This window comes from Myripristis murdjan, chromosome 5 (genome assembly GCF_902150065.1).
Source record: "Myripristis murdjan chromosome 5, fMyrMur1.1, whole genome shotgun sequence".
In the NCBI taxonomy this organism is placed as follows: Eukaryota; Metazoa; Chordata; class Actinopteri; order Holocentriformes; family Holocentridae; genus Myripristis; species Myripristis murdjan.
In genome coordinates, this window is record NC_043984.1 from 38,390,688 (window position 1) to 38,411,567 (window position 20,880).

At 47.5% G+C, this 20,880-nt stretch overlaps 1 protein-coding gene across 6 annotated transcripts in view; it reads right to left on the bottom strand.

Moving 5' to 3' along the window:
• nisch (nischarin) overlaps positions 1 to 20,880 on the bottom strand; it is a 40,700-nt gene that overhangs the window by 10,999 nt on the left and 8,821 nt on the right. Inside the window, exons 4-21 of one of the 6 annotated variants that reach the window (XM_030051411.1) lie at positions 19,230 to 19,278; positions 18,614 to 18,777; positions 17,180 to 17,275; positions 16,992 to 17,087; positions 16,517 to 16,669; positions 15,947 to 16,015; positions 15,443 to 15,628; positions 14,518 to 14,646; positions 13,960 to 14,073; positions 11,385 to 11,553; positions 8,325 to 8,437; positions 5,665 to 5,732; positions 4,731 to 5,003; positions 3,627 to 3,922; positions 2,861 to 3,090; positions 1,508 to 1,947; positions 872 to 1,056; positions 1 to 24 (exon numbers count right to left, since the gene is read on the bottom strand). The exon at positions 1 to 24 is cut by the window's left edge and continues 52 nt beyond it. In XM_030051411.1, coding sequence (XP_029907271.1) covers positions 1 to 24; positions 872 to 1,056; positions 1,508 to 1,947; positions 2,861 to 3,090; positions 3,627 to 3,922; positions 4,731 to 5,003; positions 5,665 to 5,732; positions 8,325 to 8,437; positions 11,385 to 11,553; positions 13,960 to 14,073; positions 14,518 to 14,646; positions 15,443 to 15,628; positions 15,947 to 16,015; positions 16,517 to 16,669; positions 16,992 to 17,087; positions 17,180 to 17,275; positions 18,614 to 18,777; positions 19,230 to 19,278 — 2,854 coding nt within the window. Of the gene's footprint in view, positions 25 to 871; positions 1,057 to 1,507; positions 1,948 to 2,860; positions 3,091 to 3,626; positions 3,923 to 4,730; positions 5,004 to 5,664; positions 5,733 to 8,322; positions 8,438 to 11,376; positions 11,554 to 13,959; positions 14,074 to 14,517; positions 14,647 to 15,442; positions 15,629 to 15,946; positions 16,016 to 16,516; positions 16,670 to 16,991; positions 17,088 to 17,179; positions 17,276 to 18,613; positions 18,778 to 19,229; positions 19,279 to 20,880 lie in introns of those variants that run through there. The other 5 variants (XM_030051412.1, XM_030051413.1, XM_030051414.1 and 2 more) reach the window with 5 other exon arrangements.

Sequence of the window (20,880 nt, forward strand, 5' to 3'; positions counted from 1 at the left end):
ACTGCTCTCTGGATCTGTGCTGACCTGAAAACACGACGAGGAGGAGGAGGACGAGTCAACAGGGTCGACACGTCACGAAAAAGAAGAGGAGAGAGACACGATCAGGTAACTATCGTGACAGAACTGTACAGATCTCTGATGGAGAGCAGCGTGTCGTCGGCGTAATGAATCACAGCGACCAGACGAGGACGGACACGGATGTCTAAAGACTGAACTGAAGACCAATGAGCTAAAAATATCCAAATTGTAATATCAGGAGAGGAAAACCAGGAGCTGTCCTGTCTTGTGGGTTAGGGTTAGGGTTAGGACGGAGGACATTTCCACAAAGTGTTTAGCGTCTGAATCCCGTGCCAAGTGGGAATCTCACACACGTCGAGTTTGTCTGTGTGGCTCCGCTGTGAGCACCGGTCCTATAAACAATACAGCCATTTATTTCAACAGCTTAATTAGTTTCCTTTAATTTCAACTTAGCTTCAGTACATCAGTGTATTACAGAGAACCCAGTGTCAGTGTGGTCAGCCCACGGGTTATTACTGTTAACCACAACTAACAAAATTATTAAAACTAGGTGTGAAAAAAACAATTTCCTAACTAAAAAAAAATTATAAACAAAAAGTTACAAAAAGTCAACTAACTGAAACTGTGTTGTGTGTTTATTAAACTAAGATACACTTTAGATTACAGAGAAAATGTCTTTAGTGTTCATGTTTGCCATCTTATCTCAAACATAAGTATGGTATTTGGAAACTAAAAAATGAAACTAAACTAGCAAACCCACTTTAAAAGCTAATTAAAACTAAACTTAAATGGAAAACAAAAAGTCAAAACAAAATAAACATAAAAACTAATGGAAAATAGCCTTGGTCCACACCTTGCGTGTGGTGTCCTTGGACGGGGCAGGGCCGGCAGGTCTGGGGCAGGGCGAGGCTCCGCAGCCCCTCCAGACACGCCCTGCGCTCACTCAGCTCCCCCAGGAAGGACAGCCTGTCCCGGGACAGAGGGAACAGCAGCAGCAGCCTCCGCCCGGCCAGCAGCAGCTCCACCGTGTGGCTCAGCCTGCTCACACACCAATATACCAATATAAAACAATAATTCATCAATCAGTTCTATGGTTTGGACATAGTGTCCTGAACAGGTGACATTACACACAGCACACAACTATAAAATTAGAGTAATAAAATAAACCAAGAACACTGAAGCCTTGTGAGATAGACTGTGTACAAAATATTTAGTAAGTGCATTAAAAAAATTCAAACTACATATTGAATGAATAGTTAATTAAACCGAGTTAAGGAAAGCAAAAGTTTAACTGAAGAAAAGCCTGCTTAACAAGTTCTTCTAAAATTTGTGTGACATGAAATCACAGAAATTTGAGAAGCTAAGTTTAAAATTTCAAATTAAACACTCTGTATGTCTGACTTGTATGTTATTAAACTCTAAAAGTTCTGATCAAAGCTCAGTGGAGCTCCGTCAGGTTCAACAACCCAAACAGGAGCAGACTCTCTACCTGCGCTGGTGTCCCGGGTCGGGACAGGGGCTGCTGCTGCCTCTGTCCCCCACCTGAGCAGCTCCCTGTCGGGGGTGGAGCACAACTGAGCCCAGGGGCACCCGGAGAAGCCTGCACCAGGAGGAGGAGGAGGAGGAGGAGGAGGAGGAGGAGGAGGAGAGGTGAAGGTCCGTGCTGCCTCTCTCTGCCAGAGCTGCAAAGTCCACCTTCAGCACCCAGAGCTGCCTGTGGGTGAGGAAGAGGAGGGAGGGGAGGCCAGGCTCCTCCTGGGACAGGATGTCAGCCAGCAGGGGGTCCAGGGGCTTGGAGGGGGAGGAGGTGGGGAGGAGCAGGGCAGGGAAGCCTCCCTGTGCTCCCTGGCTCTCCTCCAGCTCCCAGGAGCTGAGCAGCGAGCGCAGGAGGAGCTGAGGAGGCTGCGGGCCGACCGGAGGCTCTGCAGGCTGAAGCACAGAGCAGATCTTCATCAGCAGCTGATCACACACACACACACACACACACACACACACACACACACACACACACACACACACACACACACACACACACACACACACACACACACACACACACACACACACACAGAGGGTCCTCAGGTGTAGGCAGGAGCTGCAGCTCAGGGTTTCTGGACAAAAGCCCGTCTGAAATCTGCAGGACCTCACAGCTCTGTGCAGAGCCGAGGGGGACCTGAGCTTCCAAACTCTCCCTAACCTGGGACAGACTCAGGTGCTTTATTCTCTGCAAATACTGACAAAGCATGCACCTCTTTGTTTGTCCAGAGAGAGAGAGAGAGAGTGTATGTGTGGAGGTGTCGTGAAGTTAAAGTCTGACCAATCAAAATCGATTCCACTCCAAGAGCTCAGGTTCTGAAATCAGGTTCTGAAATCAGGTTCCAAGAAACATACCGATTAATCTGCGCTGACGGGACGTTTTACAAACTGTTAGTATCGGCAGAACTAGGATAAAAACCACAAAATGACTTTGTCCCAAAAGGGAATAAGCAGCTGACAGCAGCTGTAAGTCTGTCTCCTCCTTTATAACATCAGGCTGCTCAGCTACAATTACTGACTTTGAGCGGAAAAACTCCTCCAAAAATAAAAAGAGGTCCCACCCACTGAGTTATTTTACATACTAGAATTTGAATTTCAGTTCCAGATTTATTTATTAATCACTCAGAGTTTGATGTTTGGTGATTCAGATTTATTTATACCTTTATTTAGATATTTATTCTAAGATGGTCACTTCAACAGTTTTCCAGTATCTAATAAAGTCAGACAGTTCATTTCTGACAGTGTCAACGTTTTTTATTTTTAATTTTTTATTTCTATTTTTTTATTTTTTGGGTGGGGGGGCTACCTGGTCACATGGCTGCAGCAGCGCTGTCAGCTCGCTCCTGGCGTCCTGCAGCTGCTGCGGGTCGGAGAACAGGAACCAGCGGGTGGCGGCGGAGCGGAGGCCCAGAGCGAGGCAGGAGTCGGGCAGCCGGGCCTGGGAGGAGGCCGGGAGGAGGAGAAGGGAGTAGGGCAGCAGGAGGTCCATCTGCAGGCGGGACAGCACCTCCTCCGCAGCCGGGCCGAGCTCCGGGTCTGAGGAACACACCGCACCCCTGTTTACCTCAGCGCCTTATCTCCACGGTCAGATTACATTCCTGTGCTGGTGTTTACAGGCGCTCACATTCTGGACAGGAGTTTTGCACGTTCTGCCTGTTGGCACGCTGCACGGATCACACGCTTCATGTTGCTTCACACTGTCTCTGCTTTTCCTCACTGAATCCTGATGCTTTCTGCTGCCTCACGGCTCCAGGTTCCTCACATGACCTGATCTCACTGAGTCTAACGTAACGTCATGTGGTCTGTGCTACCAAAGGCTCCTTAGTTTGTCTAGTTTCATATGACACCAACATCTTTAGTAAAAAAAATCAATTAAAAAAGGAAAAAAAAAAAAGAATCATAATACTCAAGTGAATAGTTTTTCCCCACCCCTATAATCTTATCTATTCTAATCTAATCTGACTGAATCAAGTAAATTCCTGCACGTGCTGATAAACAGGTTTAGTGTCCTGCTCCGTGCATCGTGGGTCTGACAGCTGTTAGTTTGACTGACAGGTTGACGGTGTGTTTACCTGCGTGCTGATTGGCCGTGGTGAGGTCAGCTGATAAGAACAACAGGCCCAGCAGCCTGTCCGTCAGAACCAGACACGCCCCCTTCTGCTCCACCTGCTCGTCCACCTGAAGGCAGTAGCACCACAGGACCCTGTTCACCTGCAGCTCCTCCTGCTCCTCCTGCTCCTCCTCCTCCTGCTGCTGGCCAGGCTCCTCTGCAGGAGGAGGAGGCAGCGAGGAAGAGGAGGAGGAGAGCTGCACCTCCTCCACAGAGTCATCCAGGCCCATCTCGAAGTAGCCGTCCCTGGAGCCGGGGCTGGGAGCAGAACAAGGAGGAGGGTCACACATGAAGCTCTGAGGATTAGTTCAGCTTTTTCAAAGGTTTGTTTGTTTTTTTTTTTGTTTTTTTGCAGCGGCGGGGTCGCCTTTTCCCTCGACTCCAAATTGGACAGCCTTCATTTTATTTAGGTTTCATTACATGTCCATGCTGCACTGGGAAAATCTGAAAACACATCTTCTTCTTTTTCCATTTGGGCCTTTAGTCCACACTAAGCCACCAACACACAGCTGTTCAAAGCCCTCTGCAGAGTGTGTGAATCTGAAAACACCAGTGTGTGTGTGTGTGTGTGTGCGTGTGTGTGTGTGTGTGTGCCAGCTGTGTAAAATGGTTTGAACATTCAGTGTGGTGTCGTGTGGATAGAACATCAAAATGGCATGGTCAGATTTCCCTGATTTGACATGGACATCATCACCAACATCATCACCATCATCATCATCATCACCATCATCATCATCATCATCATCATCATCATCATCATCATCATCATCAATTTCCAGCTTCCCTTGTTGGTCTTTCTCTCTAACGACATCATCACCGTTAGCTAGATCGACGGCAAGTGCTCATCAAACTTTGCCAAAATAAAACAGGCCTTTATCACGATTTGATTTTATTACTTGCAAAATCACACATTCATTTAAAAACAATGGGATAACTAAAACTTTAAAACACTGTGAGCTCAGCGTGCCGTGGCTGGTCTACCTAACCTGACCTGTGCCCCGTCACTGACAAACAAACCAAACCTGTGGGATGTGGAGCACAGAGAGAAGGTTGCTGGTTCAATTACCTGGGACTGCCCTCCTCTGTGCTCTCCACCTGAGACTGAACCTCTGTGGACTCCCTCCTCCTCCCCTCCTCCTCCTCCTCCTGCTGCTCCTCCTCTCTCTGCTTCTTCTTCTGCTGCTGCTCCCTCAGGGCGGCGGCGAGGCGCTGGGCGAGCCGGGCAGAGAAGTGTGTGTCAGAGGAGAGAGAGAGGAGCTGGGAGGGCAGCAGCGGCCAGCAGGGGGCGCTACAGCAGCAGCAGCTGCCGCTTTCAGATGACCTGGACGAGAGACAGAGACTGAGAGAGACCGAGAGACAGAGAGAGAGAGAGAGATGAGTCAGTTTACTCTCCCACAGCGCCCCCTGCTGGACACAGGCTGAACTACACCTCCATGTTGTTTACACCGCCCCGTCCTCCTGTTTGTACAGGGGAGAGTCCATGTGGCACGAGTATCAGTGTGAGGAGAAAAAGTAGTAACACAAGTAGCTGATGTGTAGTACTACAGCTGGTACCTTAGAACCTGAAGTAGTAGAACAGAGTAGAACAGAGTAGAACAGAACCCATTCAGATCAACAGCAGGACAGTCAGAATGTTTTTTGTTTTTTTTAATCGTTTAAATTGCTGCCAAGAACCTCAGTATTCCAGTTTATTCACTACTTTCAGCAACAGACACAGCACCGTGTGTGTGTGTGTGTGTGTGTGTGTGTGTGTGTGTGGTCACCATAGCAACCAAACAGAAAAGCTATTTTACTCTGAACTTGAAAATGACCACACAAACAGTTTAATATCCACTCTCCGGTCTGATACTGAGCACACAGCAGCAGTAGCAGTACGTGCAGTAGTAGTGTCAGTAGTGATAGTAGTAGCGGTAGTACTTGCAGTAGTACATGCAGTAGCAGTACTCATACATGCAGTAGTCCTTGCAGTAGCAGTGTGTGTCCTGTTCGCTGATACTGACCAGGCAGCAGCAGGGGGTCCACAGGGTGTGTGTGGAGACAGACAGACAGCAGGGCTCTGGATGTGGACCTGCAGACAAACACAACATCAACACATTAACACACCTGCACACACACACACACACACACACACCTGCATTATGAACAAGCACAGGTGCCCCGCCCTGTTGGCTTGGCACCAGTCAGGGAACATCTCAGTGGCTAACAGACCAGCCTCTCCCTGCAGGCCGCGCTGATCTGGGCAGCAGGATGTTCAAATAACAAATCTAATCTCATGTTAATGCTGTTTTATTAATGATTTGAAACATTTATTCATCATAATCCACACATTGTGGGAAAGTCACTATGCTAACAGCCATTTAACATGACGGACTCCAACAGTCCAGTGCCAATGCAAAGTCACTGACAATACACACCTACACACTCAACACAGGGCTGCATGATTATGGCCTAAATGATAATCACAATTACTCTGATCAGTTTTCAGTGCAAAATGAAACTTTAAATAAGAATAAATGCTTAATAATAAAAAAATAAAATTTACCCAAGAATTTAAAATTTGCCAAGGGCTGACTGAATAAATCTGCTGTTACAGAGAGCAAACACAAAGTGTGACTCAATGGAAACAACACCAGCTTATCCAGAACAGGCAGTAACGTCAGGCTCAGGCCTGCAGAAACAGCCTGTCAGCATCCTGTGGCCTGAGAGACGAGCGAGGGCAGGGCGCTGCAGGGCGCTGCATTTCACTGCATCTCACTGCATGTCACTGCATGTCACTGCATCACACTGCATCTCACTGCATCTCACTGCATCTCACTGCATCTCACTGCATCTCACTGCATCACACTGCATCTCACTGCATGTCACTGCATGTCACTGCGTCACACTGCATCTCACTGCATCTCACTGCATTTCACTGCATCTCACTGCATCTCACTGCATCTCACTGCATTTCACTGCATTTCACTGCATTTCACTGCATCACACTGTATTTCACTGTATTTCACTGCATTTCACTGCATCTCACTGCATGTCACTGCATTTCACTGCATCTCACTGCATCACACTGTATTTCACTGCATTTCACTGCATCTCACTGCATGTCACTGCATCTCACTGCAACTCACTGCAACTCACTGCATGTCACTGTATTTCACTGCATTTCACTGCATCTCACTGTATTTCACTGTATTTCACTGCATGTCACTGCATCTCACTGCATGTCACTGCATCTCACTGCATGTCACTGCATTTCATGCTCTGCCTTCCTCTGCCCACATGACTCGCTCTCATCAGTCGGAGGAACCTGAGGCCGCCGCTGCAGGGCGCGCTCGCTTGTTATTTAGGCAGCTTAATGAAGCCCTAACCGTGCGTTCGCCCCCTGGTGGTTGGCTGACTGCTGGCTGGGAAAGTGCTTCATCAGATGCAGCAGAGCCGCATTTTACATGTAAATATCACCGACGATCAGGCTCATTTAATCGTGGCAGCCAAATTATGATCACAATTAAAATTCGATTAACTGTGCAGCCCTACTTCAACAGTACATGTGTTAGCCTCTATCAGCCTGAGTATGAGCAGGAGTGAGGGCTTCTCTGGGTTTACTCTGCTGTGTTCGCCCTGTAACGGGAACACACAGATTAAACATTTGTCTTCTTCTTATCTGTGTCACTTCCTCTGCTGCTGCATGGAGCCGTTTCCCTGCAGAGCTGATCTAATGAAACTCTGATGTTTTTATTCTCTCTGTAGCTGCGGCGTCTGGGCCCATTTCACTTCATCTGTCAACCACATCTGAGAATCTCTGTGGCTGTGAAGGAAATCATTAGTTTGTGATGCTAGCAGGCATACAGAGAGTGGCAGCTCGTTTCCAGCTGACATCACACCGCAGACGGGAGAGGAGCCACGTCTGAGCGAAGCGCCGGGTCACAGCGGCCAGCCAACACGCCGACTGCTCACCTGGGGGCTTCTGTTTGGGTCCATGGAGCAGGTAATAACGTGCTACAGCCTCTGGGACGCCACATCAGGCCACAGCATAATTTAAGTAAAGAAGGCCTGTCTTCACACTTCAGACAACACACCTTAAAAAAACAGACGTCTGTATGTCACAACTAATCCCAGATGTACTTTCTTCAGAGCGATGTTTCTGGATCTGCCTGGGGAGTGCAAACTGTGGTGTGTAAGCTGTGTTGTGTGCAGTGTAAAATGCGCTCTGCAGCACTGCAAAAACGCAAAATCTTACCAAGATTATTTGTCTTATTTCAAGTCAAAAATGTCTTATTCCTAGTCAAAATATCTCATTACACTTAAAATAAGACATGATCACCTCAGAAGTAACTTGTTTTTAGACAATTGTCTCTTGTTTTAAGTGAAAATTTGCTTGTTTCATTGGCAAAATTTGTTTCTTGTTTCTAGCTCATTTTCACTTATTTCAAGTGAATTTTCACTTTTTCCACTGGCAAATTTTGCCAATGAAACAAGCAAATTTTCACTTGTTTCAAGTGAATTTTCACTTCAAACAAGTGAAAATTGCCTAAAAACAAGTTACTTTTGAGGTGATCATGTCTTATTTTAAGTGTAATGAGATATTTTGACTTGAAATAAGATAAATAATCTTGGTAAGATTTTGCGTTTTTGCAGTGAGGAACAGGTGCAGGGCTGCTCTCACCTGGATGAGCTCGGCAGACGGGAGGCTGGAGGTGAAGCTTGCTGGGGGGGGTGCAGAGTCCACAGGGGGGAGAATGCGGGGGGAGACGACGGCTTCTTCTCTGCTCTTTACTTCTGAAACAGACAGGTCAGTAAAAAAAAAAAAAACAAAATCACTTCCACACACTCATCACAGCCAGATGATCAGCTGTTCACATGTTTACAGCCTCTGACTGGTCTGATGTCATCACAGTTATCTGACTCCTTCCCCTGGACTGCAGCGCCCTGAAGGCACCGCAGAGCGTCTGATAACAGGAGGAGACACGAGCAGAGCTGCCTGTGCCTTACGCCATGTCACATGACAGTGACACCACAGTTTGATCGTACCAGACTAAACATGGCGGCTGTGAAAGTGACCTTAAAGTGTCAGAAACTACAGGAGCCGAGGAGGAGACAGGTGAGTCACTGATCAGCCTGAAATGATCCCAAACGCTGACAGGAGAACCGAATAGGAGCCCGGCTAATCCCAAAATGAGACCCCACAGATGTGCATGTTGTAGCGTGTGGGGTCCCGCTGTGGCCAGTGCCTCCAGCAGGGGGCGCTTCATACTGCCATCACTCTAAAATCACAGATAATGGACCAATATATAAAATACATACACTGCTTTGCGTATAAAATATTAAATACATGACTTAAATCCAAGATGTGCAAGTTGATTCCAGTGTTTCCAGTAAAGGCAGGTAAAACGGTGAGCCCTGCGCTCAGTGCTGCCTCTGATGGGCGGTGGTGGTGTTGCAACTATGCAGAGAAAACTTTTAGACACGCTTCATGACTGACAGCAGCAACAAGTCAATCATATGAGCCTGAAGGCTGAATTATGCTTCAGCGTTGGAAGAGCGTACGGGGGTTGTGCGAAGCACGCATTTCCTACGCAGCGCGTGTGCGTCCAACATACCTCTGCGAAACACACTGAGCAATTCTCCTCCCACCAACGTAGACCCTGTGACGTATGGGCGCTGCTCTTGGCGAGAGGACGAGTCGTATAGGTGCGGGTACTTGCGCACCTCCTCGGCCAGGCGTTCTTCCGCGAGATCCAGCATTCTCCAAAGTTTTCAAACACAACCGACGAGTCGAGACACAACAGTTGTTTTAAAAACGGCGCTGCCGGCCGGCACAACAACAGGATGTGATGCCGGTTGCAACGAAATGCCGGAAATGATGTACTTCGGCGGATCAATCACAGCTCTTGTGGGGCTGCGGAGGGTCCGCGTAGTTACAATTTTTGGGAGGCGCGCGGCAAGGCTCTGCGGCGGTCGCACAACCCCCGTAAGCTTCGCACAACCTCCGTACGCTCTTCCTACGCGGAAGCATAATTCAGCCTTTAGTCCACTGAAGCATTAGCTGCACCATCACCAGTGGCCACAGGTGGCAGCACCGAGCGCAGTGCTCATGCATCTTGGACTTTAATGGAAAACACCACTGAGCGTCGGTGAGGGCCAAAGTGAAGCTTGTGCCCTCCGCTGCAGGCTGCAGATTTTAATGGAGACAACACTTTGATCTTCCATCAGGTTTTTTTTTTTTTACCTGATGAATATCATAATGTTGTCTCTAATAAAACCTGTGTGTGTGTCTCGGAGCAGAGTGTGCAGGTGTCACTTCTTCCTTCGCCGACACAGTGTTGTGATAGATAGATAGATAGATAGATATACTTTATTGATCCCAAACAGGGAAATTCTGGTGTTCCAGCAGCAACAGTAGAAACATACAATAAAGTTAACTAAAAAAAAGAATAAAGGCTAATAACTAAAAATATACAATAAGGGCTAACCTAAGGAAAAGAGATACGAGATGTGAAAATATACATATGGAATGACAATATACAGATGGAACTGAAGTATATACATGATTGTATAGATAAGGAGAGTTAGCATGAAACCATGAAACCAAGAACCAAGTGGCAGAACCTGATGCCCGGTACTGGGATTCAGCCTTGCCCCTACTGTGCACACCTTGGATTTAAGCCGTGTTTTAGATGATTTAGACTCTTTAGGCACAGATTTGCACCTTTGGATTATATTATCAGAAACAAACAACCCTACATGTACAGGTATGTATTTCTACATTCAGCCTTTGGTGGTGTAGGCAGGCCCCGGTGGAGGCATGGAGCAACATGAGTGTTTACACCCAGAACATAAAAGCCCACATCCATCATGCAGGTGATCTGTGTCGCTGTGTTCACATGGACGCTAATCTGGCTCTAACAGCCAGAATAAAAACGCCTCAATCAGAAGGGACCGGTCTCATCGGAGAGAATTTTAAACCAGGTTGAGAAAACTGCTGCAAACCTTTGATAATCTGCTCAATAGGAAAATATTAGCGCCTAATAACCATGTAAACTCTTAATCTGCTGGTTTCTCTCTGGCTGGATTAAATCTGCTCTCTGCTCCTGTTTCTGCTCATGAGGGGGAACACCAGGTGACGGGACGAGTTTCCGGGAGGGACAGAAACACGGCGGCACCAAAGCACAACCGCTCTGTGGCTGATTCAGGTTTTCTGGTGTAAAGATTAAATCTGTAAAGGATTGCTGAGCGGCTCCGCGGTGGAAAGGCTGGAAACCACGAGGCGTTCAAACCAGCGAACCTTCGAGCAAATCAAACAGCTAAAATCCCAAACCAGCAGCCAGGTTTCATTTTTACAGTCTGATGGACGACCTGATGGGGGCGCCACCCCTGGACAGCATGACTTAGCCTGGGTTATATTTCTATTTTATTGATATTTCCTGCAGATCAGACACTTGCCAGCAGGAGGAGCCACTTTGTGCAGGTCACAGAAAGTCCTATTCTGATTAAAACCTTCGGGGCGTGCAAACACAAATCTTATCGCATCACTTTATTCAGTCTCCATGGAAACAGTGAGGCTGGAATATCTGATCACAATGATTTCAGTTGGGTTAAAGAAATTTTGTCCATGTAATCACAGCTGGTGTTGAATGATCACAGAGCTAAAGGTGATTTTATTTGCCAAAAAAACCCACAAAAAGACCCTTTTCCCCTCCATAACAGCTGATACATACATGATTACCTTGGCTGGGGCAGGCAGCCTGCGGGGCCGGACAGGAGGAGGAAGAGGAGGAGGAGGAGGTGACAGCAGGAGGAGCGACAGCAGCAGAGCAGCAGGAGGAGGAGGAGGAGGAGGAAGAGGAGGAGACGTGAGGAGGCGCAGCGGCAGACGGCCTGGTCTCCTCACTGATCTGACAACGAGAGCAGACAGGAGGAGCTTCAGTCCTGAGTCAGACCACATCACCACCACACACACACACACACACACACACACACACACACACACACACACACACACACACACACATCACAACAAACACATGTGAAGACTGAGCTCAGACTGATCCAGTTGTTTTGCAACACCCCTCGCTTTTCACACCCAAACACACACGACACGGTCCGGCTTCACTTTTAGCGCCCTCTGTTGTTCCTGCAGGGAACTGCAGAGGAAATATGACAGCGCATGCTAACAGTGTGTTATTTATTATTAACATGCTAACAGTGTGTTATTTATTATTAACATGCTAACAGTGTGTGGTTATTTATTATTAACATTCCCCATTAGAGTCAGTTAATGTTTTCAGTTCTGTCGACGTGGAGAGTCCTAGTGAGGACAACCTGGTTAACATGGGCAGTTAAAAAGCAACAAGCAGGGCCTGTGCTTCTCAGCATGGGGTCCGGGGCCAGGAGGGACCCCGGCCGGTGACGGCGTGGGGGCCGGGGCCAGGAGGGACCCCCGGCCGGTGACGGCGTGGGGTCCGGGGCCAGGAGGGACCCCCGGCCGGTGACGGCGTGGGGTCCGGGGCCAGGAGGGACCCCCGCCTGTCACCGGCCAGTGAACGGTGCTGAGCTGATTTGAGGCACACTAACCCATTATGCAAAGATCAGGCCTGATCAAATCAGACAGGTTGGACTGAACAGTGAGCCAGCTGACACACACACACACACACAGACACACACACACACACTCCACCAGCAGATCATGCAGTCTGGCTCCACCTTAAGACTCCTCAGAGATCAGACTGAGGGAGACGTAAAGCTGTTTCCATGAGCCTTTCCTCACACAGACCAGAGGCGTAAGAGACGTCTGATGTTTACACGACATCAAACTGAGCCTGCAGCACTGTCATTTTTATTTATTTATTTTTATTTTATTTTTTTTACATTTACATCTTTGCGCTACTCGTCTTGTTTCCTTCACTTCACCTTCCTGTTTAGTAAAGCACTGTGATGATGATGATGATGATGATGATGGTTTATTTACAGCTGATAAATCAAAGACACCTGAGCTCTTTGTGTAACCTTCAAGACATTTGGATGCCTCCTCAGGCCACGTCCACTCCACATCAGCATGAAAAAAAAAGATCCCACTGGATAATCACGTGTTCCCCAGTGGAGTTCACTGGTAGGACTGGCACAGCACCAGTGTCAGGGCGGGAGAAAGAAAAGGAAGGAGAAAAAAGGAAACAAGAAAGGAAAAAGAAAAAAAAAAATTTTCCCTTCCTCATTTTTCTTTTTTTCATTTTCTTTTATTTTTTTTTAATCAGCTGAAAGCAAAAAGTTTTTCGGTTCTGATCGGACTCGGGCTCGATGTAAAAACAAATATCAAACCACACAGGCGGTGTGTGTACAACTGATCTGAGGTCTGTCAGCACGCTACCGGATCAGTAAGATCTGACTGGCTGATTTCGCCCTGTGGTGATCTCTGACTGGTCTGAAATCAGATCAGGATTACACGTCAGCTACAGCAGATTTATGAGTGGGCTGATCAGGGTCAATTAATGATTAAACCAATTTTAGTGCACAATTTGATAAAGAGATATAACCTTCAATAAAACTAAAGGAGGTCAGGTCAAAGTGTTCTCCTTGTACCCATCACACAAAAACAGCTGAGACAAAGTGTGTATGTACACATGTACACATGTATATATGGTTTTCACTGGATTTTTCGAAACACTTCCTTCAGAGGAGCATCTGATCCTCCAGCTGAAGTTACAACATGAAAATCCTTAAAACTTTACACCACCAAGTCACCATATTGTACATTTCACAGCCTATTCAAATAAATTAGACGATGCACCTTAGAAATCCAAATGATACACTCAGTGTCACTTCATCAGCTCCACCTGTACAGTCTAATCTAATCTAATCTAATCTAATCCAGTCCAACTGTTGAGCCATGACTTTTCCTCTCCTGCTGCCTGTAATGCTCAGCTTGTCTTGTTGTCACGGTAACAGAGGTGTTCATTCACTTCTGTGTTTGGCATTGAGCTCATAGTTAGTGCTGCTGTTTCCAATATTCTGTCCCCCCTCATGTATATAAATAGGGAGGACAGAAAATCAGAAACCCCTGTCAGTATAATGCAGTCCAGTAGCAGAATTAAAGGGACACATTCTGCACAATGTCAACACAAACTGAACATTATAAAGTTTGATAAAAGGCAGAGTTTATGGCAGAGCTGCTGAGCTGAACTGGTCAGACTGGACAGACTGGAGCTGAGACAGGGACACTGGGCGTACATGGCAAATGAAAAATAAATATTCTCATGATCCGATGTGTATAAACGGTTCATGATGTCGGATGTGGGGAGCGCTACCTTCTTGTCGCTGCTGCTCATGCGGTCTTTGGCTTCTTTGGCTTTCTGAATGGCTTTGAGCACCTCCACCGTGTCCAGCTCCTTCTCTGTGGTCACCTGACCGTCCAGACACACCTGAGCGAGGAGGAGGACACCATCAGCAACAGGCCTCCAGAACACAACACCTCACAGACAGAGCTTCAGGCACAAACACACACTATTTCAAAATTATTATTATTATTATTATTATTATTATTATTATTATTGTTGTTGTTGTTGTTTGTGTTGTTATTTATTGTTGATGTCGTTGTCATTGTTATTATTGCTATTATCATTAGTAGTAGTATTCCTTTCCTTCTTCAAAAATGTTTTCACAAATTTCAAAAATCATTTTGAATTTTTTGAAAAACATATTTTTGACGTCTCCTCCTAGACCGTGGGTCTGATCCCATCCAAATTGGCCGTGGATCATCAGCTGCATGAAGCTTGTTGGTATCTTATTCAGTTCTCAAGATACTGAACAATGAAATTCAAAAGGGGCGTGGCGTAGCACATAAACGGATAAAAGTTTGGTCGTACCTCTGCGGCTCGGTCCCAGAACTGGGCCAGCACCTTGGTCCTGTAGTCTGGGATGATGCACATGGGATTGTTGGACAGGCTGAGCTTCTCTAGGCAGGGCAGAGAGCCGATGCTCCTGATCTCCTCCAGCTGACACACACACACACACACACACACACACACACACACACACACACACACACACACACACACACACACACACAGACATACAAATACAAAAAACGTTCCGAACCTGTTTGATATAATATTGATTTGCAAGATGGCCTCCTCAAGTTAAAAAAAATCAACTCATGTGAATACGTCAGTGACACGTATTTCACATTTTCACACCATTCAACACACAGAAATTCGCACTGCACGGCCTAAACTCACGTCTGTGCACTGAGTTTGTATTTAATTGTAACGTGGGGAAAAAAAGTAGGGGTCAGCAGGGCTCAGTAGGGGTCAGTAGGGGCCAACAGGGGCCAGTAGGGGCCAGCAGGGGCCAACAGGGGTCAGTAGGGGTGAGTAGGGGCCAACAGGGGCCAGCAGGGGTCAGCAGGGCTCAGTAGGGGTCAGTAGGGGCCAACAGGGGCCAGTAGGGGCCAGCAGGGGCCAACAGGGGTCAGTAGGGGTGAGTAGGGGCCAACAGGGGCCAGCAGGGGTCAGCAGGGGTCAGTAGGGGCCAGTAGGGGTCAGCAGGGGCCAACAGGGGTCAGTAGGGGTCAGTAGGGGCCAGCAGGGGCCAGTAGGGGTCAGCAGGGGCCAACAGGGGTCAGTAGGGGTCAGCAGGGGCCAACAGGGGTCAGTAGGGGTCAGTAGGGGCCAGCAGGGGCCAGTAGGGGTCAGCAGGGGCCAACAGGGGTCAGTAGGGGCCAGCAGGGGCCAGCAGGGGTCAGTAGGGGCCAGCAGGGGCCAGCAGGGGCCAGCAGGGGCCAGCGCTCACCTGGGCCAGCAGGTTGTGGCTGAGGTCCAGGTTGACGAGGGAGTAGAGCTTGGAGAGGCCGGCCAGGCGCTCCAGCTGGTTGCCGGCCAGGCTGAGAGTCTTGATGTTTCCCAGGCGAGTGTGAGCCGCCTCCAGAACCTTCAGCCCGTTATAGGACAGATCCACGTGGACCAGGTTGTACAGGTACTGCAAGACCAGAGGACCACGTCACACCGCTGCTGCTCATACTGACACCAACAGGACAGATCCATCAGCAGCACAGTAACAAATCTACAGCACACAAACTCTACAAGGACTTTATTCAACTTTATCCACTCTGTTACAACTTACCTGCACTCATTTATACTACAACTACAACTTAACTACTAATACTGTAGTAACGATAATATCAGTGTACATTAACTCAGATTAAACTTTATTATAAGCACTTATGCCTGATCAGCTGTGAGCCTGTAAACGGAGACGGGCTGCAGACACAGAGCAGCTTGAGGAGCCGTGTTGTACCTGCAGGTTCTCCACAGAGGTGAGCTGGTTGTGGCTGAGGTCCAGAAACTCCACCTGAGGAATCACTCTCTGCACACACACACACACACACACACACACACACACACACACACCCAGACGGACGTGATCACGCTGAGCTCAGCGCTGAACTTCAGACTGTGCTGCAGAGCTGAGAGGACGTTCGCCGGGCGCTCATGTGACCTGATCATGTGACCTGATCATGTGACCTGATCAGTCTGTTTATCAGCAGCAGCTGTGATGTGACTTACTGTCCTGCTGCAGGCTAAATGCTTCACAGCCTAAAAACCTGTTCTCTCCATTGACTTTTTTTTTTTTTTTTTTTTTAATGGAATTTGTTCTTTGATGTTGTTTCATTTTGATTCTTTTTGTCTCTGTTCTTAATGAACATGTTACATAAAGCATATCTGGGCCTTTATCAATAAAATGGTTCAATATGAATAAACTGAACATAAAACCCTGGCCAATCAGCAATGAACTTCAAACAGCAACAGCAAGCAGTGAGACAGGTGTGTGTGTGTGTGTGTGTGTGTGTGTGTGTGTGTGTCTCACCACTGAGCTGTCGATGGTGCTGATGTGGTTGCGGCTCAGGTCCAGCGTGGTCAGGCTCCTCCACACTGGAATCACTGCAGTGACGGCACACACAGGCTCCGCCCCCTCCGCCTCCCACTGAGGGAACTCACTCGCCTCCGGGACCAGGACCGCCTGCAGAGTACACAACACAGTACATAGTACACAACAAAGTACACGACACAGTACACAGTACACGACACACTACACAGCACATTGCTACAGAGAATATGTTATATAAACAGTGAACAACCAAAAAGTACAGAGAGTCACAGAATATTCCAGAGAATATTCCAGAGAATATTCCAGAGAATATTCCAGTGAATATTCCAGAGAATATTCCAGCAGAGTGTCAGTCAGACGCCTCAGAGCTGTGGGAAGGTGTATTTTTTTCCTCTTTCTGTTCTCTCTGGCCGTGCGGAGCGTGAACAGGATGCGGCTCAGATGCGAGGCGTACCATCATGGAGTCGGTGGAGCGGTGGAGGCTCAGGGTCGCCAGGCTGGACCTGAGAGACGGCAGACCTCGGATCTGCTGGGAGCTGCACTCTGTGATCTGACCAGGGGAGAGAGACGGGTTCAGACAGACAGACAGACAGACAGACAGACGGTTTTAAATGCAGGAGAGTGAGACAGACAGACAGTTACCTCTATCTGCAGCAGAGACTTGAAGACAGACAGGTCGAAGGGCAGGCTGCTCTCCTCGATGTTGCTGGTCCCGACCGGACCCCTGCTGCCCGACACCTGAGCCCAGAGCAGAGCACACCTGTCAGCATCCACCAACCAGCTGCCTGGACCCTCGTCACTGTCACTTTGACTGACACAAAGGCTGAGATGAAAACCAGCCAGACTCCACCTCTCTGTCAGAGAGACAGCGGGACAAAGGCGAGTGGGCGGGGCCACGTTTCTCAAAATACGGTTATGATTTTCATTTTCATTTTCCGTTTCAGTTTCCCAGGACTTCTGCTGCGCTCAGAGCCTCCACAAGCAAGAAATCTGATCCAGCATCACTGATCTCAACTTTCAATAAATCACTTCAACAATTATAAATACAGTTTTATTGTCAGTCATTTTTTTTATATATTAGTTTTGCCAATTTTCTCGTAGTTTTATTGTTATCCGCTCATATTTTGCTCATTTGCTAAACACCTTTTTTAATTTAACATTTCTTAATAAAATAAAAGGTTTGTGTGGACATTTCCAACACTGGAAATTCTGACACTTCAATTTTCAAATTTATTACAACTGAATATTGATCATAAATATGGGTTATCTGTGTTCTGGAGTACCAATAATCGATATCAGCCCTGAAAAACCAATAGAACAGAACAGAAAATCGTTACTGTCATGGTACAAATCCTGCAAAATGAGAAGCGCGGCTCCTGATCAGTGCAGCTGAATGAAGACAGACAACAAGCTCACATCCAATAAATGTGCATCTAAAATAAATACTTCAAAAAACATTTTTCATTGCAGTCAAAAATGCTGTACAGTCGTCCCTCGCTATAATGCGGTTCACCTTTCACGGCCTCGCAGTTTCGCGGATTTTTTTGGTGCAATTTTGCGTTTTTTTTTTTTTTTAACAGCTCATTGTGTTCTGCGTCCTGATTGGCTAAGGGACTGTAGACCATTGTTAATCAGTCTCCTCCGTGCCGTGTCTCCTGTACAGTACAGAATGCCTTCATTCTATAATACTGGACTTATTTTTCTACGAAGGTTTGAACTTTGAGAGTTTAAACAAGAGAGAAAAGAGAGAAAATGTTAATGCCTGTCTGAGAAAAGTGTATAAAGTGTGTAGTGAGGGGTTTTACAGCCTTAAAACATCTGGAATAATTGTAAAAAATAAAGCTGACTACTTTGTGGATTTCGCCTATTGCGGGTTATTTTTAGAACGTAACCCCGTGATAAACGAGGGACTGCTGTACATTGTTGGCGTTGCGCTGTAATCATACTCATAATGGCGGCGCTGAGACTTCAGTCATGTCTTTCACACTACTCTCAAAACAATAACCATGAGTGGATGAACCCGCGGTGACGGTGGTGGTCGGCCGGGCGGCGGCGGCGGCGGCACGGCGGCCTCACCTTGAGGTAGCGCAGCCTGCAGGTGAAGTCCAGGATGTGTCCCAGGTCGGTCTTGGCGTCCCCGCTGCAGCAGGTGGGCTTGGCCTGACGAAGCTGCTGCGTCACCGAGAAGAGCTGCAGCGGCCGCAGGGAGAACACCTCACCTGCCACCAGCAGCTGCTCACCTGAGGCACCAACACACCAACGCACCCATCCGTCCATCCATCCATCCATGCATCCATCCATCCATCCATCACAACATACAACATCATACAACTGTAAGCAGCACCAAGAGCTTCAAGAACGCGGCACAGCAAAACTGAACCAGGATAAGTCTATTAAAACACAAAATACACAAATAAGTAAAAGTATACAAAACCAGAGCCATGAAAACAGGTCAACAGGTAAAAATGTGTAATAACAATAACATATCAATATCAATATCAATAAGTATAAGACCAGAGACAGGCTCAATAATCAGATGTGAATAACAGAAGAACAGAAGAAGAAAGTCAGATGATAAAAGCCACGTTACAGTGATATGAGGTGAGACTGCATTTAAAAAACAATCACACACACACACACACACACACACACACACACACACACACACACACGGCTCATGGAGGAACCTGACCTTTGTGGAACAGCTCCTCCGCCAGCGCCGCCGTGATGCCGTTGATCTCCTGAGAGAAACAGATCAATATTCTGATCAATATTCTGATCAATATTCAGATTCACCACTCAGCCTGCCTGTGTCCCTGTGCTGTTTGTCCCTTTTCCTCTCCTGTACTCTCTGTAGCTCCGCCCAGGTGAGCCACACCTGCCTGCTCCACACGGAGCACCAGGCGCTCGGATTACATTAAATATCTGATGTATCGTTATTTCTGTCCTCCAATGTGTGCACATGTTCTGCTTGTGTGTCTGCGGCGGGGGCTGCTCCTCTGGGCGGAGGGATACAGGCAGTGCTGAGGTTACCGGATCTTTCTGGATGTTGCCAACAGGTGTGAAGGAAGTCATGAACTCACTCACACACACACACACACTCACACACCTGCCCATGTTTCTCATTAAGATCATGTCACCTTTTTTATTCCAGATTCAACGTCCATGTATGTTCTATGTTCACACGCTGTTAGGAGAGCTTGTGCCAGTGTGTGTGTGTGTGTGTGTGTGTGTGTGTGTGTGAGCAGAGAACAGACACACACTGCGTTCTGTCTCCAGTGGTGGTGAAGCTGCTGTGTTTGAGCTGCTTGCATTGGGGACAGAACTGAAGTGTCTTTTTAACCCTTTGCACTCACCACTTCATATCTATGGAGCCAATAAGGAGACAGGAAGGCCTTGTTTCCTGCCCGGCAACAGTCCCAACCAATCAGAATTCAACCAAGCCAGCTGATCTGTTGTGATATGTGACCTGGAGGTGTTAAGGACGGGGACTTTCCCTTCATTTTTTGAGTTAGCAGACACTAGCAGCTTTGACGTTATGGCTGTATGGTTTTGTCCATATTGCAATATGAACGCGTGCCTGCTCTCCCCTTTATTATTAAAGAAGTGCATGACGCAGGAAACACACGGCAGGAAACAGTAATCTGAGAGAGACTGTCATCTGTGTGCACGTCAGCTGCAAAGAGATGATGGTGTTTAGGGTTAGCTGCTGCAGCACTGAGTACACTGACAGGAACTTTTATTATTTAAGAAAATGTATAAATTGGTGATGTTTACACAAGTTCATAAAGAATGAAAGGCTTTAATATGTTTTGCATTATTTCCCCCTTAGTGTGCCGAAAATTAACCAAACTGTGATTTCCCAGGTCAGGTATGGAGGAGCACTGAGCCACATCAGGGGGGAAAGGGAATAACATCACATTTATCAGAATGGGTGAACTAGCCCTTTAAAGTCAGCGGCCACCCTCTGCCAGCAGAAAACCCCTGACAAACAGCTCGGTGACGGTGAGGGTCGGCAGTTCAGCGTCTCCAGTCACATGATGGACTTCCTTCACAGTTCGTCCCCGAGGCGCCGCTCCTCTCTGCCTGCCTGCTGTCACGGTGCCTTCATGTGACCGTAAAAACCGGCGTCACCGAGCCTCTCAGCAGCAGCAGCAGCAGCAGCAGCCTGCAGGTGACCGAGGCCCCCTGGAGGTCGCCGGCGACAATCCACCAGTTACCAGTCCTGGCTGCTTACTGGGGCCGACTGGTATTGTCATATTTATTGACATGGCAGCCGATATGAAAACAAGTCAGACTCCGCCCCCCTGGTTATGATGTTCGCTTTCCGTCTCAGGCTGCAT